Here is a 26,466-nt window from a genome sequence, read left to right on the forward strand (position 1 = left end):
CCTGCGATGCTCTGACTTTGGTCCATATTGGCTTTGCTAGCATATACAGTAAACTGAGTGTAGTGACTTGCAGCAGTGACCCCAATTCTTCACACCTCCCAGGATACATAGCCTTTATTATGCTAATATAGTCAGTCCCCCTTACTAAAAAGGCTGAATATGTTTCTCTGGGCCAGGAGACTTGATTAATCCATAGACTAAACCAGAACTTTAGGAGCCTATAGCAGAAAAGTCCTTTCATGTTCTGCTCATTCTCTTGCGTCTTTTGACTCAGAGGAGCATGCCTCAGCTATCCTTCTGGTCCAGGAGCATCTCCAAGAGGGTGGTATGGGGAGCAGGGCTGCCTCAGTTCGTTGACAGGCTTATAGTGTGATGGAGCTGCTTTAAGTGGCCTGAAATCTGATCAATCAGACCATGAGCTGACTTTTGAATGAGCAACAGTAAATATTGCTTGCTTTAGGACTCTGTTAAGCAGTACCGTCGCAGTAGTAACTAACTGTTTACCTGGCATCACAGGAATGTGTCACTGTGGGAGGACGAGCTGCAAAGAAAACTCACAATGTGTAATTTTTCTTTTGTTTTTAGAGAAAGGGTTTCTCTGTGTAGCCCTGGATGTCCTAAAACTTGCTCTGTAGACCAGGCTAATGTCAAACTCACAGAGATCTGCTTGCCTCTGCTTCCCAAGTGCTGGGAATAAAAGCATATGCCACCACTGCCTGGCAGACAATAAGTAATTTTTCTTGGTAAAATTTCTTTGGCCCAAGATCCATTCCTCAGCTTGATGAACTCAAAGTTAACTAAGAGACCACCAGTTAAAATGCTTGGGCTAAGAGTATTCTGCATTTTTGGAATGTTTACATATACATAATGAGATGTTTTGGTGATAGGACCCACTTTCAAATGAAAAATTGTTTCTTATACATCTTCTACACATAGTCTGAAGGTAATGCTCTGCAATATAATATTTCTGGTTTTTTTGTATATGTGATACACACACACACACACACACACACACACACACACACACACACACACGTGTACTTGTGCATGCATGTATGGAGGCCAGACACTGACATTGAGTGTCTTCCTCCACTGCTTATTTTGCACTTATTTTACTCTCCATGTTATTTTTTTTAGACAGTGCCTTTGATGAAGTTGGTGCTCACCAATTGCCTAGACTAGTAGGCCAGTGAGAGCCGTGCCACCCCTATAGATAGATCTTCCAGTCCCTGCTTCCAAGTCTGAGATTACAGGTGCTGGGGATCCAAACATAGCTTCCCTTGCTTGTGTGAAAAACGGTCATAGCCACTGAACCATCTCCATAGCACCTTCTACTATATTTTTAGTGTGCCCATATTTTTATTGCAACCCTCACATGAGGCCAAGTCCAGAATTTTCTATTTGTGGTGTCGTATCAGTACTCAAAAATATTTGGATTTTGGATATTCAACCTCTTTCTGATTTCAGGTTTTTGGATGACAGTTGCTTAACCTGTAATATGTTCACACATTGAGAATTATAAACTTAGGGTAAACCAATGCTTGGCCTGTGAAGCATATTGTCTTCCTTTAGGCAAGGAAAGACTCCCCAGCGAACATGGAATCAGAGCAAAGGGTATTAGTTACATGACCTTAAACTTTAGGTTTTGACAACCTGCTCAGTCAGTCTTCACAGTAGCCACCTGTCTGATAAATACTTCAACATGACAGGATACCTTTTCTTCTTGACAGTACAGAGGGACACATCCTTGACCTTCTTTTTTCTAATATATACCAAAAGGAGTAGGGTTTGAGCGAAGTGGGTTGGCAACTGGGTTATGCAACTGTGTATAAGACACAGCCATGCTGAGCCAATTACTCATAGACCCAGTAGCAACTCAGCCCTGGTTTCAGGCCTATTCTAGAAATGGAATAAGCCAAATTTTGGGAAACGGGTAAGAGAAGTCTTTAAGTTTGTAAGAATGCCTTTTCGTCCTTGTTTTATTAGTTTTGCTGATAGTACCAGAGTCAGGGGGCATATAGAGCCCCTTATTCTTCTTTATTGAGTATTCATAATACAAATAAAATATACACATTCTGAAAATATCCTTCAAATAAAACAAAAACCAGGAGTTTGGGATGTTTAAGATGAGAAAGATGATTACAATATGACATCAAACACAATAGTATGCAATAAATAGACACAAATGTTCAATAACTGACAAAATCCACCTGTCTGTATTCTCAACTTTTATTTTAGTCTGTTTTAGCATGAATGTTCAGTAATTGTCAAATTTCTGGAAATATGCACATCTTTTACCTAGTGATCCCGATGTAAGCATAATTTACTTCAAAGGTGAATACATGTCAGTCACCTGCTACCATATGTCAATCAAATCATTCCAAGGCTTTGACTTCTTCTTGGTCCTGTTTGTTTGACTCTGATGAGACTTCCCTGAAGGCAGCAAAAAGAGTCAATTCTTATACAATAGAATACAGTCATCATGATTACAATGTAGCAGGGGAATGACTTTTGAGAATTTCCCCAGTAGGCAGCATTGTGGATTCTGAATGTGTATTAAGGCTTGTGACCAAGTATGAAACACATGTCAGAGAAATTGTTATCACACTGGGCAGTGTGATATGAAGGGCAGGAGCCATAACCTCCTATCCTAATTGATTTATTTGTTTACTCCTATATCCTTTTACTTAGTCTCCCTTGAAAATGCAAATATTACCTGAGGGAGACTAGCTCCCTCTTTTTCTCCCCCAGGGTACTCTTGAGCAGGGAGAAACGAGAAGTATGTAGATAGAAATATAGAGGATAGAGACAGTTAGAAACATAGGATAGCCTCGGGAGGGCCTGGGTCAAAACCTACCAGCCCCTTCTGTCTCTACTAAGGGGCTTTTAAAGGAATGTCAAGGGGTGGAGCAAAAGACCTCCCCTCAGCACAGCCAAGTTCAGACCATCCCAGACCTGGTGACCATGCACGTGGTCAAGCCATCCCCTGCTGTGTAAAGCAAGCTCAGATCTCACTAGAAAACCTTTGTGGGCTCCCACAACTACCAGGGTGAATACTAAGTATATCACTGTTAAAGCATCTCTATGCATTTAGTTTCTGCTAGAAAGGGCGCAGATTATCCTGAGCAGATCTATTGAGTGAGAGGTTATAAGCCTGCATCACTGTGTGTAGGAATTGGGGGCAGAGTGGACAAGATGGAGGGAAAAGTATTTACCAAATTTAAGAAATGTTTGTATAAGTTAGTGTACAGAGGCATCAATTTCCAAATTAACTAATACTTAATTACGTAGTATTCCAGATTTTAAAACAACTATATTTGGAATCCCAATATCCACTTAAGTTGGGTGATCCAATTTCTCAAGGAGCTTGCAATATATTTATAGACAAGGCTTAAAATTACATGAACTGTTAAATAACTTAAAGGTAGCGAGTTAGCTAATTATAAAATATGGACACATAGTAGTGTGTGATTGCCAAAAGGATGGTACACACAGGACCTTTAAGTTCAGAGGAAGATGTCACCGTGAAATGGAAAGAAACTCAGGCTTTGGGATTAAGGAGAGAATATATTGCAAAAGAAATTAAGTGAGAATTTAAATTTAAAATTATCTTTCTAACTTTGACCCTGAGCCACAGCAATGAAATAATCTACACAACAGATAGCTAGGTCTACGATGATGGGGCTGTCAACATGCACTTTTAGAGGGAAGGGGGGTCATAAGACTCTCAAGAGACCTTTAGAAAAGCCTCTCTGGGATTCTATGCCCAAATGATGCTTCCTCATGCCAAGTGTTAAGTTCTGTAAGAGGTATAAAGCTGATATGGGGTGGGACTTCATTTTCATTGATATAGCTGTTTCTGAATCATCCCTGCTCCAGTAAATGATCCTACTAAACTAATTTATTCACTAAAAATTAGGTTTAAACTATAAAATAATGCACTTGTAGACAAATTAGTGAACATAGTATCACAATATTCTGTAAAAATGAGTGCAAAGTCTAAGGCACACAGACATGTCTGTGCTCTTCAAACAGCAGTCTTTATCCATCATCTGGGTCAGTTAATAAGTCCTTCCTTTAGGCTGTCTTCCTCCACTCACAGGCAGTGAGTCAAATCATCTTGCTTGAAAGCAAGAAACTAAGTTGTGAAGCATCACGTAGAAAATATAGATAGGTAATTAGTGATTTAAAAAAATCTATGTAGACATAATCACTCTTCTTAAAGGCTATTTGCTGACCTTAAAGGAGTTGGACTCAACATCAATGTAATAATCAAAATCCTATTGCTTCCACAACTGTTCTTCTCTGAATAAAGCAAGAAAACAGAATACTGTCCAGAGTCCTAAGTCCCCTCAAATTCTTCTAGAGTGTGTTCCTGTCCCACTCTAACCTTCTGTCACTGACAGGCTAGTGTGGCCACATTACTGATGGGATCAGAGCTGGTCATCTCTGAGACCCGAGGATTCACTAAGGATGGCAGGCTGATTGTGGGAAGGTGGGCTGGGAGGGCATGAAGGCAGGTGAGATGGCCCAGGGTGAGAGGGTAGGGAAGCACACAGAGGCTGCAGGACCTACTCTCCACTTTGCACTCACACGTGTGCACATCCCGCAGATGTACACAGGCTTGAGTCCAGTGAGGAGAATGCTTATTTAAGGCATCCCTGCATACCTACAGTGGTGTAGGTTTTTAGAAGATTTGTTGGTAGGAGACAAACAAAAATGTTCTTTAAAGACAGTAATAAAAAGATGAGGACGTTTTGGAAGTAAACTTACTTTACTTCAGGTACTTTGGCCTTAGGTTTATAAGGTAATGAAATCAGTTCTTTCTAGAAAAAAGAAAAAAAGAAAAATGTTTACTTCCTCTGTCTGAAATGTATTCACTTGAAAACAGTCTAAGGTAAAATCATCACAGAGTCTAGAAGGACAAGCTTCTTACATCTGAAAACTATTGAGTCGGAAGTGTTTGGGTTAAAGAATTGGAGGCTCATTCAGGAGTGTGTGTTTGAACATCCATATATTTCTAGTGAGTTATTTTTATAAAGGTTTTAATCACTTAAGTTTTTATTTTTTGTGCTCTACAAAGATCAATCATTGTCAAATCATTAGCAGTAAAGTAGTCCATATTAATAGCCTACAACTTTAATAAAATTGTGGACAATAAATCCCGAGGCAATCACCTCATTTCTTCTGCCGTCAGAGGTACAGACTGCTGGAACTCTCTCTGGTTTATGGGTTGTCCAGTTACTTAATCTCATGTTTTCCCAGTCTTTAGTGCATAGAAGGCTTACGACATGAGAGTACAGATTTAAAGGGCAGTCTGCAAAGCCTGTGAACATTTCCACAGATCATGCAGGCCTTCAGTCACTTATCCACTGCCCCACTGCCACTCTTACCGCAATCCTCTCTTCTCGTTGTTTTCTTAACAGTTGGAGAATCTCATCTCTCTTCTTAGCCTGTTTGAAGAAAAACAAAGAGTGAGCCTTTTGATACAACAATAAAGCCTGTATCTGTGGAAGGTGGAATTTTTCATTTTCTTTGGCATTAGCAGGATATTAAAATGCTTTCCACAATAGATCTATGCAGAGTAATTTGGTTTTCATTTTAAACATACAGATTTTATTTGCTCATAACAACCAACTTCTATTTAGACCTTACCATATGAACTATCCTAAAAATCTTTAAAATACTTTGTTATGATTTTAACAATTCAGAAATTTGACATTTCCTCCTCCATTTGACAGATGGGGAAACTGAGGCAGAATTAGGTTAAACAATTTACTCAAGCAGTTCAATGGAAGTTCTGATGACAAAGTCTTAGCTACTGACCACCAAAAGAAATTGATACTAAATGGCAGTTAGTTATAGGATCAGTAAACCCAGAGATCACGCCTGGCCTGAGCTCACAACAAAAGAGTGCTGGCCTTAGAACTTGCAATTGAAAACAAAGCTTTTTCCTGTACCTCTCCCCGCCTTTTTTTTCTTGGCCATCAGATTTCATATACTAGGTAAGTTTTCATAAGCATAAAACCCAGTTTATCACAGGCATGAAGATATATCAATATATAAACTACAGAGCAGACAAACTCAGGGAAAAGGACATTCTGTTTAGAACAAGGCTAAAAGAAAGAAATACAAAGTGAAAATAAAAACATTTTCAGAGATGGGAAAATCCCAAGTCAATTTGTCCATCCAAATGTATTGCGTACTGTTCTTGGGCTTCTGTTTCAAAGGAGCACACATTGTTTGCTTTAAAACAACACCTTTTCTTGCAGTTCTGGAGGCTAGTTATCCAGATCCAAGGAGTCTGCAAGGCCATGCTTCCTCTGAAATTGATTTCTGGACCTCTTCCTATGGTCTAGTGGTCTGCTGGCCATTTGTGCCGTTCCTTGGCTTACAGAACTACAGTCTCTGCCTTTGCTGTCACATTAGTATTCTTCCTGTGTCTCACGCAGTCATCTCTGGGGAGGGGGTTGTGTTTACTTTTTATTATTAGTGTTCTACTTACAGAAACAATTTTAATCATGAAACAGTATACCCTATTGTGGAAGAAGCAACCTCAAAAATCTCTTTTTACTATGCCCATTTTAAAGTTTTACTAGCACATATTAATTATGTATAATGGGGTTTATTTATGACACTTTCATGTGTGTATATAATGTATTTTGATCACGTTCACCTCATATTACCCTCTCTTATCCCCATTTCGACACCCACTTTTTCCTTTTCTCAGCTAGTCGAGGTCACCCTCTTCTGATGACTTGTCATATTGGATTAGGGGCCCACCCTATTCCAGTGTGATTCCATCTTAACTAATTTCATCCGTATTGACTGTATTCCAAATAATTTTTTAAAATAATAGTTTAATTTAAATTCATAATAAGCACTTATACTGTCACACGGCTATGTTAGTGGCTGAACAAGACACAATTCCTGCCTAGAAAGAGACTTCACACTTATGGAGAAAAACTCAAGTGGATCGTTTCTAGTGCTCCGTGATGGGTTTAGTAGAGCATACAAGGACAGAACCAAGATCAAGAATCCTTCATTTACACTATGGTGTGTGTGGGGATGGGGATTCAGAGATTTAGAGAGGGTGAGTTCCATGATGGAGATAGACAGGATAGGGAAAAAGCTTTAGGACAGAGGAGGCAGTGCACAACACTATCCAAGCTGCACATTGCTCATCCCTCGGGGTTATTCTCCAGTCTCCATCGCTCAGCTAAAGAAGAAGAGAGTGACACCAGGAGCCCTGAGACAGAGAGAAGAGGGCCCATGATTGGCAGCTGTTACCAGCAGTTGGGCCAGTGTAGATGTAACCAACCATCTTATTAAAATAAGAAACACAGAACCGCCGGGCGGTGGTGGCGCACGCCTTTAATCCCAGCACTCGGGAGGCAGAGCCAGGCGGATCTCTGTGAGTTCGAGGCCAGCCTGGTCTCCAAAGCGAGTTCCAGGAAAGGCGCAAAGCTACACAGAGAAACCCTGTCTCGAAAAACCAAAAAAAAAAAAAAAAAAAAAAAAAAAAAAAAAAAAAAAAAAAAAAAAAAAAAAAAGAAACACAGAACCAATGCAAAGAAGAAAGCCAAGAGATCAGAACTAAGAGCCTTACCCGTCTGCTGCAGCTAGCCACTTCAGCCAAGAGAGACCTACTTCCTGTGTGTTTGTCTTCATATAGACTTTCTGTTCTGCCTTCTCATTGGTTGTAAACCCAACCACATGACCACCTCATCACTGCCTGTTTGTACAGACCTCCAGATTTTCTATGGTTGGTATTGAGATTAAAGGCGTGTGTCTCTAATGCTGGCTGTATCCTTGACCACACAGAGATCTACCTAGCTCTGCCTACCAAGTGCTGGGATTAAAGGCATGCGCCACACATGCCCAGCTCTGCTATGGCTTGCTATTAGCTTTGACAGCCAGGCAACTTTATTTATTAACATACAAATAAAATCACATTTCAGTACAAATAAAATATCACCATAGGCCAGGTCTACTGGGTGCTTTGGATTTGCACTAAATTGTACGAATGCCTTTTACTTCTTATTTTAAAACTCTTTTTTGAGACGGGGTCTCAGTATGTAGCCCTGGTCAGTCAGGAATTCTCTATGTGGAGCAGGTTGGCCTTGAACTCATAGAGATTTGCCTACCCTTGCTTCCTGAATGCCACAGTTAAAGGTGCGCACCATCATTCCCAGCCAAAATTTTGCCTTACAAGCCTATGAAGCTTTAATATTTTGGAAGAAGATTTGTACTTTATATCTCACATTTAGGCATTATCTGTATCATAGTGAATGTATGAAAAAAATGAACTTTTGCAACTAAGCAAACTTTTGTGTGACCTATCAACTTTTACAGGTGATAAAGCAGTGTCTGCCAGTACAACCTGGGATGCTGTCATTGCACAGGTGCCATGTGTCCTCAGTTGGAATGAGTCACTCCCATATTGTGACTACACAGCATGTTGTACCTTACTCTGGTGCGCTTACTCTCCCCACTTTCTTAGTTGCTGCGTGTCTCTTTTAGAACCTCACCATCCTTTTATCTTTCATTAGAGCTACAATGTGATTATTAATGAATTCCTATGGACTTGAATTGCTTGAGTCAGGGTTATATGAATAGAATCATTGTATTGTGTAACACAGGTAGTAGCCAAATATAGTCCTCAATGTTTCAGAAAATGAAATTAAAAATTGGGTAAGTTTAGTTATAAAAATCCTCCTACAAGCAAACTTTTATAATTCTTTTCTATGTAACTCTTGGGACATGATAGGAAAGTTGAATTGTCACATGCTTCTGGTATAAAAAGATGAATACTATTAAGATTAAAAAATAACAGGACAAAAATAAATTTATTTTTTCCTTGGATTTTAGGTCCTTTTTTATCAGAATAGATTTTAGTAACTATAACCTCAGACACAAAGATTTCAAATGACATTTGATTTCTGCTTCCTGAACATGTTTCCTGGTAATGAATAACAAAACTACTGTAAACAACCGTGTCCTCTGAACAAAATGTTGTGAACTATTCTAAGAAATTTCTTCCAGGAAAGCTAAATGCAGTTTAGTGGTGAGAAGAAATCCTTGCGATTTACATCATGAGTAGCTCATTTTCAACCATATTTTGGATGAGTTATTTATTAGAAGTTCACATTTATAAAACATTTGATAATTTAATTAACCCCTAAAACAATACTATTGGAGGATCATAATTAACACTTAAAACATTAACTTTTGATAATTACTTTATAGTCTAATTGTATTACTTGTATTTATACTATTCCTGAAGAAATAGCTGATAAAAGTTGATTACATCGATGATACTATATATAAATTTAGTGTGCATTGGGTGGTTAACAAACTTGGTATCACTGTGAAAACATTTAGTTCTCACTTCTTGGCTTTTCAAAGCCAGACAATTTAAGTGGCAGCATGAGTTAATGAAGTTAGGTATGTTTGGGCTTGAATCCCAATTTCACATTGAGATTAATGACAGCGTGTATCTTTTTTTAAAAAAATAACCTTTTAAGATTTATTTATTTTTATGTCTGTAGTGCTCTGTTTGCATGTACACCTGCATGCCAGAAGAGGGCATCAGATCCCATTATAGATGGTTGTGAGCCCCATATGGTTGGTGGGAATTGAACTCAGGACCTCTGGAAGAACTGCCAGTGCTCTTAACCTCTGAGCCATCTCTCCAGCCCTGACAGATGGTATCTTTAACTATGTCTTCTAACTCCTCCTTTCCTCCCCCGAGCTGTAATCATTCAAATAGGATAGAAGTTTGTGGTCTTGGGTAAATCAACTTTCCTAAATCTTATTTCTCTTCTGTGAGGACAGTTGTGAAAATTGGAGATGATAAAAATGCTTAATACAATGAATGGCAAATGGTGGTCATTTAAAAAGTTGTAACTATTAAACATCATTATTATTATGAGAGGAAATATTTCTTTTAATCCTTTCAAAATGTTGAAATGAATGGGAGGGAAAAAGAGCAGAGAGGACTTGAAACACATTTTCATTGAGTAACTTCTAGGCCTCAGGCTTTGTGTGAGTTTAGTTTTATAACGCTTATTATTTCTTACACAGAAAAATAGACACCCTTGCTCAGGGTCACTAAACCAAGCAGTAACTGGTAAAACTCGGCATTCAAACTCATTTCCACTTCTAGTTGACTCCACACTTCATGTGTCTGTTGTTTCAAACACCTGCTAGAGCCTTTGAAAGAGATATGGGGACAGGTTGAAGGGAGGGCTGACATTCAATCTTCATTTCAAAAATGAAAATCAGTATCAACTATTGTGCTTCTTGATCTCTTTTGATTAAGTTTGAAATCTATTTTGTTAGATATTAGGATAGCTACACCAGCTTGCTTTTTAAGTCCATTTGATTGGAAAGACTTTTCCCAGCCCTTTACTCTGAGGTAATGTCTGTCTTTGAAGTTGAGGTGTGTTTCCTGTATGCAGCAGAAGGATGGATCCTGTTTTCATATCCATTCTGTCAGTCTGTGTCTTTTTATAGGCGAATTGAGTCCATTGATATTAACTGTTGATTGTTAATTCCTGTTATTTATCTTTTGGCGGTAGTGTTGTGTGTTTCCCTTCCTTGGGATTTGTTGGTGTGGGATTATCTATTGCCTGTGTTTTCATGGGTGCATCTAACTTCCTTAGGTTGGATTTTTTCCTTCTAGTGCTTTCTGTAGGGCTGAATCTGTGCATAGGTATTAAATCTGGTTTTATCATGGAATAGCTTATTTACTCCGTCTATGGTGATTGAGAGTTTTGCTGGGTATAATAGTCTGGGCTGGCATCTGTGGTCTCTTAGTGTCTGTATAACATCTGTCCAGGACCTTCTGACTTTTAGAGTCTCCATTGAGAAGTCAGGTGTTATTCTGATGGGTCTGCCTTTATATGTTACATGGCCTTTTCCCTTTGCAGCTCTTAATATTTTTTTTATTCTGTATGTTTAGTGATTTGATTATTATGTAGTGAGGGGACTTTTATTGGAACTCTGTGAGTTCGAGGCGAGGCAGGTCTACAGAGCAAGATCCAGGACCAAAACTACACAGAGAAACCCTGTCTTGAAAAACTGGAAAAAAAATTTTTGATCTTCATTTTCTTTAGGTGTTATCATTTAATGTTTAATTCTGTGTCTATGGTCAGGAGTAAACTAGGGAAATTCTCTTCTTGTTTTCACAGAATCTTAATCATTAAACCAAATTTCACATGTGTGTTACAAATGCAGTCTTATGGAGGGTAAAAAGTGTGATTGGCTTAAGGTAAAAATATCAGTAAAAGAAAAAGCCCACATATCTGGACTTGATTTCAAAAGACGAAAACTCGGCCGGGCGGTGGTGGCACACGCCTTTAATCCCAGCACTCGGGAGGCAGAGGCAGGCGGATCTCTGTGAGTTCAAGGCCAGCCTGGTCTCCAAAGCGAGTTCCAGGAAAGGCACAAAGCTACACAGAGAAACCCTGTCTCAAAAAAACCAAAAAAAAAAAAAAAAAAGGCGAAAACTCTGCTCAGCTTCATCCATGAGCTTGCCATTCTCTATGCTGCCGTCTGGAACATACCATGCAGATGCTGTGTTTGCTGCAGTGAGGATTTATATGCACTGTTGTAATAAGACGAAGAACTGTTAGCTCTCAAATAATCTACTGTGTGTAAAAGACCAGCTGAATAACCAGTGAAGAGACATTCTCTAGAAGCAATATGAGTTTCATAAACAGGGCTAACTGCAGTGATCTATGGGAATGGACAGAATGTGATAGAGGGTTATTAATCAGAGGGAGAAGATGCTGACTTGCAGAAAAAGATGCAGTGCTAAGACCGTTTCATACTTCTTGGAAATAGCTCTATCTTGGCTCAGTTTCTCTGCTCTAACACATATAAGCTTCATTTTAAAAATAGCATTTATTAAATGAAGAAACAAGTCATTCCATAAGAGAGTATACAAAAATTTTTTAAATGTAGACTTTATAAAGACTATAGATTTCAATTAAGTATGAATTTTTTTGTTAGGGAGGAAAATACATTTTTCTTGGCTCTGTTACATATTTATTTTTAGTTGTGTTACATATATGTAAATAGAAAATCAATAGTAATTGCCTAAAGAATGTAGCTTCCATTTTAAAACTTTCACATACTGCCAGATGTGGTAGCTCATCCTAGCATTAAGGAGGCTGAGGCAGGAGGATTACTGTGAGTTCCAGCGCAGCTTAGGCTTCAAAGTAAGACTGTGTCTCACTCCTCCCACTAAAAAACAAAAACAAAAAACTAACCTTCTGTCCCCGCCCCACCCCACAAAAAAAAAAATTACACAGTGCATGAAGGGCTAGCATGGTATATTTTTAAAAAGACTCCTTTAAATCACTTAAAAAAGTATATTTAAAGAATGCAATGTGATATTTTGATGTTGAGGAAAATATGAGCATATAATATAATTTAAAATTTCGTAAATTACACATATACTAGGGAATGCTTTCAGCATATGATTGAAATACCTTTTGTTGACGATTTAGTCTGCAGTATTTATCAAAGCTTGTCCCTAGCTGACAAAGGACTACTGAGACTAATATTTTCACCATTTCACAGATAGGATGAATGGATAAATGGGGCTGAGCTCATCTTTCAGATATGTCTTTCCTGTCCTGTCCAAAAGGAGGAGTAGAGGTCTCCCCACACAGATGGCTCTCAAACTTCTCCCAGGCCCATACTTCTCTTTTTAGACAAGAGTTTCACAGGCCACATGACAGCTTCACCCGCTTAGCTCAAAAACAACGCAAATTGGTGAGTTTTAATCATCATCTGGCACCATCCATCCTGCTATGGAAGCCAGAAAACTGTGCTATTTTTGATACCTGCTGTGCCTTACGTTCTCTATCCAACATATAATCTATTTTATTTCCCAAGTACCACTGTCTCCAAGATACCTTCCTGCTGGGTGGCCACAATGGCTTCCAGGCTGGTTTCCACACTTCTGGCCCCTCTTGCTACGTTCTCCATATGAAAAGACTCTGGTTTTTTTTTTTTTTTCAAGAAAGCCTGATATTATCATCCTCCACTTTAGGAATTTTTCTGACATCTTCCTCTTTCTCCTCTGGCCTCACCTTCCTCTTCAGCGTCTATGTTGATCCTGTGACTTCTGCGGTGTTTCATGCCCTTCCTAGCATGGTCTTTGCTCACACTTTCTGCTGCCGACTGCCCTCTCCATGTTCCCTTTGTTGTCTCTTCTTCTGCCCTAGCTACCCCACTCTTCCTTCAAATCTCAGTTTAGTGGTTTTCTCGACTGAATAAATAGCACCTTATTGTCCTCCTACCACCATGTACAATCCCTTAATAAATGTTTCTCTTTTTGATTAGACAGAAAGTTTCATACAAGGGCTAAATTTCTGTCTTTAAAACATATTTTGTGTTGTTCATTTCTAAATTCTAGTGCCTAGCACAATGCCTGACACAACATAATACATATTTTGAATAAATATTGAACAATTCTTTTAGCAGATTTTCCTAACCTTGCATCCCATTACCTGTTTTATTTTTACAGCTTGCTTGGTCCTTCTTGAGCTTGAAATGATGTATTTGGCTTTGATTTCTAATTTTCTTAACATCTCTTAAGCCAACAGAATTTTCAGTTGCTTCTGGCCAATGTCTTATAAAGTTGATGTTAGCCCCATGGCCCTGCATATGGGGAGGTGGGGGTCCTCATGTGTCTGTAGTAACAATGCCCAATTCAAGACATACAGACTAATACCATTACCTACTCCAACAGCTATCATATTCACTAGGAACATTTGTCATCTGAAACACCAGAGATTCAAAGATAATATAGAAAACATTTTCAACACACCCAAGAGCTGTCTTTTATCTTTAGTGGGTTCTTGGAAGTAGAAGTGGTTCAAATGACCATAGTACAAGTTGCATTAAGGGGTAATTACGGTAAGTAGATGTGGGAAGGTGTGGTAGGAGGCAGACACTTTTGTACATTTAAACTATGATTAGGTCAACTCTGGGAGTACACTTGATTATCATTATTTGCAGTGCTATGTTCTAGAAAGTCATCAAAAACAATGAATAGTGACTATCAACCCATTGCTCTTAGGTTCCTGACAGCCTTTGGTTACAGAATTTAATCCTTGGAACTATTCATATAACCTTGTTTTATGTGTGTTTTCTGTTTCAAAATATACTGTTGATTTATCAGCATAGAAATCATAGCTAATAGCATGCTAACTCAGGCCTGAGCAAGGCTCATATGATGTATGCATTTTCTCCATAAGTTGCATCATGGTCTTTTTATATTTAGTGACATAGGGCGCACTTCAGTACATGGAGGCCATTTAAAATAGCAAAGTTACACATTCAGGAACACACACACACACACACACACACACACACACACACACACACACACACACACACACACAAAGGATACTTGTTACAGTATGATTTCAAACATGAAGGCAGAGGATCAGATTGTGCTCAGCAGGAGATTTGTGTGGTAACTCAACAATTTCAACTGCTTTGTGCATGTCTTCAATGATTCATTCATCAGAATACCCTTTGGGCATCATTTTATGTTCAGTAGCTTTATTTATTTATCTTTTATAAGTGGATGGTTAATGTGAGTCCTTACCTAATAGCTTCAAATGTTTTCACTTTGTTCTTCTGGTGAAGCACATGGAAGACAAAATGTACCGATCTTTGACAAAAGGAAAAGAGATGCATCTGAAAGCTCTATATAATTCTAAAGCTGGATTTGTTTTGTTTTGTTTTGTTTCAAGACAGGGTTTCTCTGTGTAGTCCTGGTTGTTCTGGAACTTGCTCCATAGACCAGGCTGGCCTCTAACTTAGAGATCCCTCTGCCTCTGTCTCCCAAGTGCTGGGATTAAAGATATGTGTCGCCATTGCCCAGATAGGACTGGATTTTTATGGGGCAAAGGCATTTATATATTGATCCCAAATCTGATTCTTTTCTCAAGTGTGTTTTCATGGATTTTGAACGGTATTAAGGAGGACTGAGGCAATTCCTCGTCTCCCCAAAATTTTCCCTAATACTGAATAATTTTTAAAAATTGTGATATTAAAGATGATATAAAATAAGACGAATGTATTAGTCTTTCATGATTGGCTTGGAAAATGATGGACACACAATGCAATCTGCTTTTATGACTTCCAGTTGTATGCTGGGATGAAATAGGAACAGTAAAATGTAACTAAATACGTTTTGTTGTTGAGAAGGAATCCAACAATCCTATTGTCTTCTTTTAATGGTAGAAAAAGAATTTCATAAATATTATTTTACATTAGGCCAAGTAACACTCCTGCTAGGTCCGTTTAGATTTGTCTAGGAAGCCCATCACTCTGACACAGCAGAGGATTCTCTTCCATCAGAATGGCCCTGCAGCAGCTCTACGGAAACTCTGTTGTCTTTCATTGGCTCTTTGAAGCTCACATAATGATTCTAAGTGTCCCTTTTACTACTCTGGAAGTGCAGGATAATAGGCAATAGTGTTGAAAAAGCTTCCCATTTCATACCACAGGGTCTAGAAACACTTTTGTGAGGATTCTAAGGTTCTAAGAATAATGCCATCATGACATGACTTGCTTTTGATTTAAGCAAGAACTATGAAGCAAACTTCTGGGGAAGACTTATGTACGGTCAGTATTGGTTGCACAGGTTATGCGACAGAATGACTGAAAAGCCATTCTCAGTAAAGAACCTGTCTGGGATGTTGGACTACAGACGGCACATTTTCCTCTTAAAAACCTTTGGTTTACATCCCTCATGTTAGAATTGCTTCCAGATGTACATTACCAATGCACCTTCTATGTATGTACCTTAAAATATTGTCCTGACCTCTTCACTCTCCTAGCAAATAAATTATTTATAATTCTTTTCATAAAGAGATAATCAGCTAAAGAGCTTTCTTAAGGTGGCAAAACTAGAAAGCAAATTAGTTTTATGATTTTAAAGAATTAGCTGACTATTCATTTATTATGTTTTCAGACTACTTAGAACTCTCAAAGGAAAAATAATGGTCCAATACAGTGCTTTAAGGCTTCCTTTATGGACACAGTAAGCCATTTAATCTTGACATGCTCAATTGTTTTTGATTTCCTGCCATTGATATCCATCACTGAAATAGTAGTTGTGATTAATAGCATTTTGTCCACTAACAAAAAGCATTTATAATGTATCCCTGGAAAATATTCCAAAATGGAGAGTAACATTAAAGTTTAAAACCTTGGCCACTGAAAAATCAATATCTGTTGGGAAAGAGGGTTGTAAAGCCACTTTCAGAGAAATGGAAAAGAAATTTCCAGGTTTCCATTAATATTAAGAAAATGGTTGAATGAATCTTCAAGAGAACTTATAGGGAATGATTTTCACCTCTTTAAGATGAAACATACCTGGGATATACTTACCGATGTTTATGTTCACAATATGGGAAAAATTAAATAGGTAACATAGAAAAAAACCCATGTCTTCTTCCATTCATTTTCTACCTTCAAGATGGTGGTACCAACAATGCAGAGAGGGTATTGGAGATGCAGAAAAGCAGTAGTATCCCAAACTAGATCCTGTGTTAATATTTAATGGAGTCACATTCTCTCCTCTCATATCCAGACACATGAGATAAAAACAAAATTGACAAGACAGCAGATGTGCTTGTGCATTTGGAAGTATTCTTGCAAAAGATTATCAACCTAGAAAAGTTTCCAGATGTGGAAGGACTAAACTTGCTCTGCTGATGGCAGAGCTGTGGTCCTATGTCACATGCACGGGCCCTGCGTCTAACCTCCTGGACCCAACAACAGCAAGAACAAAAACTACCAATGCCAACAAAAAATATTACTGTATGAGCAGTCATTCAGCCATAGTAGATTAGTTACATAGATTATATGTTCATGGGCTAATGAACAAATATCTGAATTTCAGTGTCCAGAAAGACATTGAGTTAAGCAAATGAGACATGACTTCTACCTTTTATAAGGGACAATTATGGAGGGTAAACTACAGCCAGCTACTATATAGGTTACATCAAATATATGAGGTGGATATTTTAAAAAATAATTTCTTCTTTACTGAGGGAGCTGATTATGATAGAGTTTAAGGACATTGCTGAGTCATATAAGCAGTAAGTGGCCGAGTTATGTTTCTGATCCAACCTGTGGTCTCTAAAGTCAGCTAATTACAATGCCTATAATCTAGCAGGACAGAAAGAAGCATGGGTGATTGAAATACAGATCAGCGCCTTTAAACAGCACTCAGAGAGACCGTTTCCGACTCTGTAAGCACTGAGAAGGCACTGTTCGCTCGGTGTCTAGGTAACCTCTGGGAAGGCTTTCACAAACTGTCATGGGAGCCAGGCCTTGAAGGCAGATAAGGAAGGGCATTTTAGTGACAAGAAAGTGTACTGCAGGCTGAAGAAACAATTTTCAAAACTCCTGGTTTGGGAAAGTTTCCTCATTTCTTAACCTTAATTTTGACCTTCAGTGAGATTTTGTTGTTGTTGTTGGTTTTGAGACAGGGTCTCACTTGAATTTCCAAGTGCAGGGATTAAGGGCGTGCACCACCACACCTGACATTTGTTTGTTTGTTTTTGTTTTTGCATTTTTGTTTTTTGAAATAGGATCTTCTATATAGCCCAGGCTTATAGACGATAACTCATGAATTTCTTCCTTCCTCCACCTCTTGCTGTGACCCACACACACGAGTCCTGAAAACAAAACTGGGGCTACCAGGGAATGAAGAAAGGATAGACACACAGACACACATACAGAAATGCCCTCTAGTGGAGATGCAGCAGCCAGGAAAGTCAGCCTGCTTATTTTATACGGCTGAGTGAGGAGGCAGGCTTATTACATAACCCTGAACAAGGAGTGAGGTTTAGCTAATCTTGGTAGAGGAGAAGTCTCAGGCTGTAAACATTTGGGAGGAGGAATCTGTGAGCCACATTTTTTAACACTCTGCCAAACAAGGACCAGGGAAGGCTTTGCCATTCCCATGGGTCTAAGGCATTGAGGTCCTTGACATACATGCCTGCACTCATATCGAACAATTCACTGGGGGACTTCATCTGCTCCCCACAACCTCCTAAATGGTGATATTAGAAGGGTATACTACTATGCCCAGTTTGATATGTTCTTGTACTATCATTTACATTTACCGTAAGAATACATCATAATCATTGACTGCAACTAATGTAGTACAGGTACCAAGACAGCTCTCAATAGATACATGTGGAATTGAGTAGTTAATAAATTAAAAGAAGGACACAAGATATGGAAGATTACTTATATTATATGTGGTGTATAATATTACAGTCCCCTGTAATTCACATCATTCTTACTGTTTGACAAAAGTCAATAAAATTGACTACTAAGTTTGTCTTTAATGTTTAATTTTCTTTTTTTTTTTTTTGTTTTTCGAGACAGGGTTTCTCTGTGTAGCTTTGCGCCTCTCCTGGAGCTCGCACTGTAGCCCAGGCTGGCCTCGAACTCACAGAGATCCGCCTGGCTCTGCCTCCCGAGTGCTGGGATTAAAGGCGTGCGCCACCACCACCCGGCTTTAACGTTTATTTCTAATCCTTTCCTAAAATGAAGTACAATGAAAATTAAATTGCAAAAACACCAAAGCAGTTGAATTTGCCTAGAAATCACTATGTATGTATGGCCTCAGTTCATGAGAGGCTCCTTTCCCTTCGCTTCCCTGCTGTTGGGATTATAGGGATGAGTCATCATTCCTGGCTCAATGGTGTGTGTGTGTGTGTGTGTGTGTGTGTGTGTGTGTGTGTGTGATGCATGAATTGAATCAAATCTATGGTTTCATGCATGCTAGGCAAATACTGTACCACTGAGCTATACTCTTAGCTGTAATGAAAATTAGGCTTAAAAAAAATCCTATAAAAGGGGACAGAGAGACGGCTCGGTGATAAAAAGGCACTTGCTGTAAGCCTGATTACCAGTGTTTGATCCCTGAGACCCACATGGTAGGAGAGAACCCACTCACACAAGTTGGCCTCTGACCTACCTACATGCATCACATACAAATAATAAGTAAATGTGATTTTAAAAATGAAAAGATATCCCTGTAAAGGGTGAGGAGAGAGCTCAGTGGGTAAAGGCACCAGCCACACAGTCCTGAAAACTCAAATTTGATGCTGGAGCCCATGTAAAAGACAGATGTAGTGGTACACATCTGTAATCACAGCAAGACAGGAGGCAGAGACAGAATCATCTGGAAATAGACCAGCCAGTTGGCCTGAATAGCCAGCAGGCAGAAATAAGAAAAACCTTCAACAAGGTGCAAAGTGAGAACTGACTCCTGAGAATTGTCCTGTGACCTTGACATGCATGCAGTGGAGTGTGTGTCCACTTGCACTTTCTCTCACACACACAATAGTCTTTTTAAAAACCCTATAAATTCTGTTATAAACACATAGTACATAGTATTCTTTTTTGTTTTTTTTGAGACAGGGTCTGGTACTTAACATTCTAAGTATTTTTAATCAATTTATTTGAAAGTGAACTGTTGTGACCAGAAGAGTCAAGTGACTTGATCTGTAATTTATGTGGATTTCCCAGTATATCCTTTAGAGTTTGCCAATATGTTTCAGCGATTAAAAATAGGTATTCTATCTCTTTGATACTGAAATAGAGTTTATCCATGAATCAAACTAAGTGTTGCTATTAATCATCGTATTAACTGCCGAGTTAAAAGCTCTAGTTCCATCAAGTGACTGCCAAAAAGAGGCTTCAGGACACCAATGTGTTTACTATCAGCTTTTAGTTAAAACAGGGCCAAATGACAGACTCATGCTTTGGTTCCCTTGGTTTTGACCTATTAAGACAACAAATTTTCCTGTTTTAAAAGTATTTTTGTTCTTAGATTATTGTGTATGGTTTGAGGCTTTTTTTGAAAAGTGAGTCTATGTTCTATGAGTCTGATGTTCCTGTGAGCTTTGGCAGAGACCAAGAATAGCTGAAATTTAATAGAATGCATTTTTCTTTTTTATAGTAATAGGGATCAAACCCAGGGCATTTCACATGCTAGGTAAGTGCTCTACCACTGAGCTATATCCACAGCCCTCTTTTTAACTTTTATTAAAATTATAAAAGTCTCACCAAGTTTCCCAAGCAGAACTTGAACTAACTCTACATCCCCACTGAGCCTTGAATGTTTTTGATATTTGTGAATTGTTTTAAGTATCCTTGCTATGTGTTTATTAAATTTGCATTGGTGTGTGTGTTTTATGAGGGATGCATGCATACTGTCTGTGCTGATGTGTGCTCCTCTTTGTGTGTGTAGGCCAGAGGAGGATGCTGGGTATCTTGCTGTATTCTCTGCCTTCTTCCCTTGAAACAGGGTCTTCCACTGAGCCTGGAGCTAGCAAGCCCCAGCCATCTTCCAGTCTCCATCTCCTATGGCACTGGAGTTACAATAGTGTGCAGCCCCATCTGGCTTTTTACAAGAGTTCTGGAGATGATTTTAATGTCCCTATGCTTGCATAGGAAGTATCCTAAAGCATTGATCCATTTCCTCAGCACCTAGCTGCGAACTTTTGATTCTCTTGCCTCTGCTTCTCTACTGTCTGGGAATAGAGGTCTGTGCTACTAGGCCTGGCTTTTAAAAGGTGTGTGTGTGTGTGTGTGTGTGTGTGTGTGTGTGTGTGTGTCCGTGTGCCCACAGAGGCTAGAAGAGAGACCCCCTGGAACTGGAGTCACAGGCAGCAGTGAGCCATCTGCCATGGGCACTGGGAACCAAACTTGAGTCCTCTGAGAGGTAAGTGCTCTTAACAACTGAGCCATCTCTCCAGCCCCAAGAATTTCTAAATTTTGAATTAAAATGTTAACAAAAAAGTTTTTCAAGGCCAAGATAGCTGAAAAACACATTTTATTTGCATGTGTTTGAAAGTAAAATATCTTCAGCACCGATAAACAAACACTATTTATCCAAATTATTTAGAAGAGCAATGAAAACCAGAAGAAATGAAGCACTGACCCACCTTTTGGAGATACTTTGCTTTTTCTTCAGATTCTTGAATCTTTTGGGCTTTAGCAAAGAAATTCATCTCCTCTAGAGTAAATAAAGTCAAATTTAATCTGAAATAACTTTATCATGATTCTTATAGTATTGACATAAAATTGGGTATGGATTAATAGAGCAGGAGGGGATACAAATATATACTGTCTTGAAACTTTATAGTCAGATTCATAAATAGCAGGAGACTGAATTAATTATCTATGCCACTGGGAATCCTTTAATCCCTTTAGATGGTGAGTAAGCATGAGTAGAGGCAAGAAACAGTCTCTAGAGAGGAAGTGCCTGTGGCATCACAGATGCTAATCTACATTTCTGGTCACGTGTTACAGGAAGTTATCTTCTGGGTGAGTGCTGTGGGCCCTGAGGCAAGATGTGGGGTATACAACTTAGTTAAACTTCAGTGTAAATGTTTACATTTCTGAAAGTCCTAGGGACAGTCTGGGGAGTCTACTGATTGAAGGGTATAAAAACCTGGTACTTACTGTTATGATGAAAGGGAAAGGGCCGGGCAGGACTTTTCTCTAAGAAATACAAATGGAAAGTAAGTTATTGGAGAAGCAGACAACATTAAAGATATTTTAATTTTCTATACCTATTAATATTGAATAAGAATACTTTATGCATCCTTGGCCAAAGGCTTGTCTGTCAGGGAACGTGGTTCCTAAATTTGATTCTGCCTCCAACTTTTTCTCAGGCTTTCAAGTTTGAACTCAATTTTATGTAAATGCTTTCCTAATGTCTTTTTAGCCAATACACATCATTTTCTTAGATTAACCCATCCTACTTGCCAAATAGAAGCCCTCATTTCAGGGACTCTTAGGATGTATTTTTATATGTAACAATGATACCGTCTTTGCGGTGGAGAATTGCAGCAGTTTCAAAACTATTTGTGTATATATTTGCATATACCTATTACCCGCTTGTTTCTATCTCTCAGTTGATTCTTTTACAATTAGGCTGAGCAGTTTCTCCTTTGAGGAGGCAACCTTACTACTCACCCCTCACATGGGCTTTGGAATGCCTCGCCACCGGTAGCCTCTGACGGCTGTCTCTGGTCTAGCACCAGCTGAGATTCGGTAGGGGGATACATGGACGCCCCGAGCCAAAACTGCTTAGCCAAGTTGGCATCCTGCTCGGAACAGCCGGTGAACACCAGTAATCCAGGGGAGCAGATTTCGTGGGATTCCTTCCCGCTAGGACTGCTTCTGGACCCCGTTTCCATGGTGACTCAGGACGCTTCCCTTAGCTCCCTTGCCCCGCCCCCACCGGAGAACCGTCCAGTTGGTAACGGTCACCACACGGGAAGGCCGGAGTTTCTTCCTTAGGATCTGAGGGTTCCTCGAGCGCTTGTGGCCCATCTGCAGCTGGCTTCTGTTGCAAGGTCACAGCTTTCAGGGCCACAGTCAAGCCTCGGAGTCAAAGCCTCAACTTTGTGATGTGTACAGTCCTGGAGTCAGTGGAGAGCAGTTAAGTCTCTTAGATCCTAAATCAGCGTCCCCTCCCCCAAATAGCTGAATAAAGTGAACTTAAAGAGCTCCTCTTTTGGACAAGCTTGCCAAGGCTCAGCACCCCAGCCCGCGGTCTGCGTTGATACATCAAGGCGGCATAATGTGTCCTAGATCAGAACAGGGCCGAGAAGGACCCATGGATACAGTTTTTGTGTTTTTAAAAAAGCTTCCCAAATCTTTTATTATAAATCTTAGGAAACAAGCTGGGTTTAAATTGTGTTCACTAATTATTAACGCCAAAAGTTGCCTAGAGTGCAACCGTTATAAAAACAAAAACAAAAACTAGTAAAGCGGGCTGAGTCCTCCCCTCAACCCCCGTGAAAAATTATGAAAACGTTTTTAATGTATCCTTCCAAACAGGTTTACAATCATGTGTGATTATAGGAATTGACCATTTAATTACTTTAGGGATTGACAGGAGCTGAGATGGGCATCCTAAAGCCAGTTTTGGAAAAGCAATGGACACACGATAATATCGATAGCTGACATTGTGGCACTTTATTTTTCAGAGTGTTAATAATATAGAGTCAGGCAAAGTCCAAAGATTTATAATCACAAATCAATATAATGACCACATCAGCTAAGGGATAATTTCTATTTTCCAATGTATTTAAAAATCACTGAAACGTACCCCGCCTCGTCCCCCCTCCCTCTATATAGCACACATTGTATACCTAGCAGCTAAGTGGTAGTTTTTCTTTTGCCTAAAACACTTAGTAGATAATAGATGGTATGTGAGCATTTCCCTATGGCCCTGTCCTTAGCAAATTGACGATGCGCACGAGGCTCAGTCGGAGGACTCTCAGTCTTTTTACCTGGCCGTGTGGTTAGTGATTGGTACTATTAGCAATCAGCTAACTACACTGCCTAGTAACTAGACTCATAGAAAAAGCCAGCAGTCTGTAAGTTGGTGCTCTCAGATGTTGGTTGTGACCAGCAAATCATCAGCCAAGCTGTGGTTGACTCTAGTCGCTGCCTTGGTGATAGCTTTCTCAGAAGTGGAAAACAGGCAGTGAATCACAGCACACAGCAGGAACTGTTCTGGGGGGCTCCTCCAGGCATTTATTTTTTTTTTTTTTTAAATGTTAAGGCCGGTGTAAACCGATTCTCTTTGCATATCACTGAACCGTTTTTGCTTTGGCTCCTAGACACAGGTAGCCGAACGGTCCCTAAAGGAGGCCGCTGGTCTCCGAGGGAGGGTTACTTGCACTACGACCTCGTGCTCGGGGGCCCCTTCGCTGACGCATCCCGGCCCCGGCCTCCGCTTTCTGCAGAGTCAGCGGGGCTGCGGCCGCCTGCTTCTCCTCCAGCGGGCGGCGGGTGATGCTGTGCCTTGTTTTGATGGCAGTGGAGTTAGTGATTGTCAGCACCGCGGTACAATCAGCTAATTACACTGCCTACAAACCGAGCACCGGGCGTCCGCCGCTGCAGCTCCCGAGGGTCCGGCCCCTCGCCCCCTTTTCGCCACGGCCGACAGCCGAGGGTGGCGGAGCGAGAGAAGATGCCCCAGGCTCCCGGGGCCCCCCCATACCCCGCAGGGCCGCACGCGACCCCAGGTGACCCCCGGGCGCCGGGCCCCCTGTCCCCGCCGTCCCCCCGAGACCCTCCCGCTCCGCCCCCGTCCCTTGGGTATCGGGACGGACTCCTGCTCCGCTCACGCCGGGTCTGACCCGCCTCCGACAACTTCTCCTCGGCTTCCAGCCTCAACTCTTACAGCAGGCTCTGTCCACCCCGCGCGCCCGGCAGCTCCTACTGGCCGAGTGGCCGTGGCTCGGCGACCAACCGCCCTTGGAACCCCGAGGCCGAGGGGGCGGGGCGAGTGGGGGAGGGGAGGCAGAAGCTACCAGAAGGGGCAATGGGCGGGCTCCTGAAGAGCCTCCTGGGAAGGGGCCCGGGAGATGGAGGCACAGATTCTTGAGAAGTTTATCTTCATGGTGTAGTAGGAAGTGCAAAGACCTACATTCATCTCTTCTCCCCTATAGCCCAAGAAGCTCCCTAGCCCACTCAGTGCTCATGCCCATTCTCAGAAACAGCTTCTCAGGCACCTCAGCTGGAGGCTTGAGCCTTCCCGCAGGAGCAGGCCTGGGTACTCTTGCCTGCAGGATTGCCCTTGCCAATACCTGAGTTCTTTCTTAGGATTGCCTTTACAGGGCCATGCAGTGAGGCGAGGGCCTCTCTTCTAGTCAGACATTGGACCAACCCCCTTGTGGTCAAAGTGTGGCCCCTTTAACACCAAAGTCCCTGTTTTTGTGTTCTCATGGTAAGCCTTGAGGAAACCATTCCCACGTTGGGTTCCTGTTTTATTTAAATGTTACATAGTCAGCACCTAAAGGGCATTGGTTCTACTGTCCATAAGACAGTTGAGGTGATAACACAAAATGAGCACACATTATTTACTGTTCCAGACAGTAGTATGAAGTTGCTAAACTGATAGATTTTACTAATAGGAAGAAGTGCGCAGGGATGGGGTGTCGGGGATAGGGGGATGTCAAGAAGAGCTGACAGATACCAGTCTTAAAGGAGGTGAGATTTTGAGTAGATCCTTGAAGCAAGGGTAGATTTGGACATTAAGAGTGAGATCTGCGGAAGCAATGTCTTGCGACAGTTTCATTTTCCTGGCTCTTACTATTTCCCATCTGATAAAGTGTGTGTGTGTGTGTGTGTGTGTGTGTGTGTGTGTGTGTATCTGGAGTAGGAGGCGTTGAGCGGGCAGTGACAGCATTTCTGTGCCATCTTCACTAATATTTCTGTCCTTTAAGTTAGTCTTTCCTCTCTTTTCCTTTAACTGATGAGCCCAGAGAGGATATACAATACCTTATGATTGCAAACTTGGTGAAATTCAACAGGAAGCAGCCTCTCCACACTGTGGTCTTCCTGTACACAGTATAATGATACCCATTTGTATTGATCCAAAAAGCCTTACAGTTTACAAAGGGAAACTTCTTAGCTATACACTGATCTCTAAGCCCAGCAAATGGTCTCATAGATGCCACTAATAACATATACATGCTAGTCATCAGGAACATTCAGCACAAATTCCCAACATAGACTATTAAAACTCAAGAACTTCCCAAGCATAAACTTGTGTATATTTTAGCATTATCTTTGAAAATAAAAGATAGATTTTTTTCCTCCAAAAGCGTAGTTTGTTTCATGAACACTTAAGTGAAAGGAGTCAAAGTGAAGTAGAACATGCCAGGTAATTGTAAAATTAACATGCGAAAGATATCGTTTGTAAATTTTGTATTCATTCTTCCTGTGTTTGAGAAAGGTACAATGTTGTATGCTACAAAATGTCATTTGAATGTTCACAAATAAAAAAAACTAGCAGAACTATCCTCCATCCCGCTAACAACATGAAGAGTTATAAATTTCGTGAGGACGTCATTACAAAATCAGTTACTTTACATTTTGCTCAATTTTACTCTATGCTTACTGCTTCCACCTAGTTGATGTGATTTTTTCCCTGATTATCAGTTGCATCTTAAATATCTTACCTGAGTTTGATTGCTATCATCCAAAGCTGTAGGTGTATGAGATGTCTTGAAATTTAGACTGTAAAATTTTTTCTTCAAAGATAACAAGTAAAATGATGATCAAAAATGTGTGTGCTCTAGTTCTGTTAGGAAGACAGCAGCAGAAAAGAATGATTGTTCCTAGGGCTGCTGTTGATTCGGCCTGCAGTTACTAGAGAAACTCCACGATCTCATTGCATCTGCGGGTCATGTCTGGGCATGTTCAGACACCAGGGAGACTCATGTTTTAATCTAAGTAAGAATGCTTGTGGTGGTTAAAATACCCAAACAGGAGTTTGCATTTAGTTAGACCAATCCAGGAAGGCTTCTAGAGGAGGAATTGTTTACTGTTTTAACTTCTGGGCTTGTGGTGATCAGGGAGATGGGGAAGGACCTT

The 26,466-nt window shown here is 40.3% G+C and overlaps 1 protein-coding gene across 1 annotated transcript; it reads right to left on the reverse strand.

The window, feature by feature from the left end:
* Positions 1-2,115: 2,115 nt before the first annotated feature.
* Positions 2,116-26,185, reverse strand: Hoatz (HOATZ cilia and flagella associated protein). The gene is given in 8 exon segments (XM_052728907.1): positions 2,116-2,433; positions 4,774-4,826; positions 5,394-5,453; positions 21,009-21,079; positions 21,529-21,567; positions 22,045-22,102; positions 22,104-22,493; positions 26,052-26,185. Coding segments are annotated over 7 exon segments (504 nt in total). The 5' UTR covers positions 22,269-22,493; positions 26,052-26,185; the 3' UTR covers positions 2,116-2,375.
* Positions 26,186-26,466: the final 281 nt, after the last annotated feature.

The sequence above is a fragment of the Peromyscus californicus genome, unplaced genomic scaffold (genome assembly GCF_007827085.1).
Source record: "Peromyscus californicus insignis strain IS unplaced genomic scaffold, ASM782708v3 Scaffold_11__1_contigs__length_118956290, whole genome shotgun sequence".
NCBI lineage: Eukaryota > Metazoa > Chordata > Mammalia > Rodentia > Cricetidae > Peromyscus > Peromyscus californicus.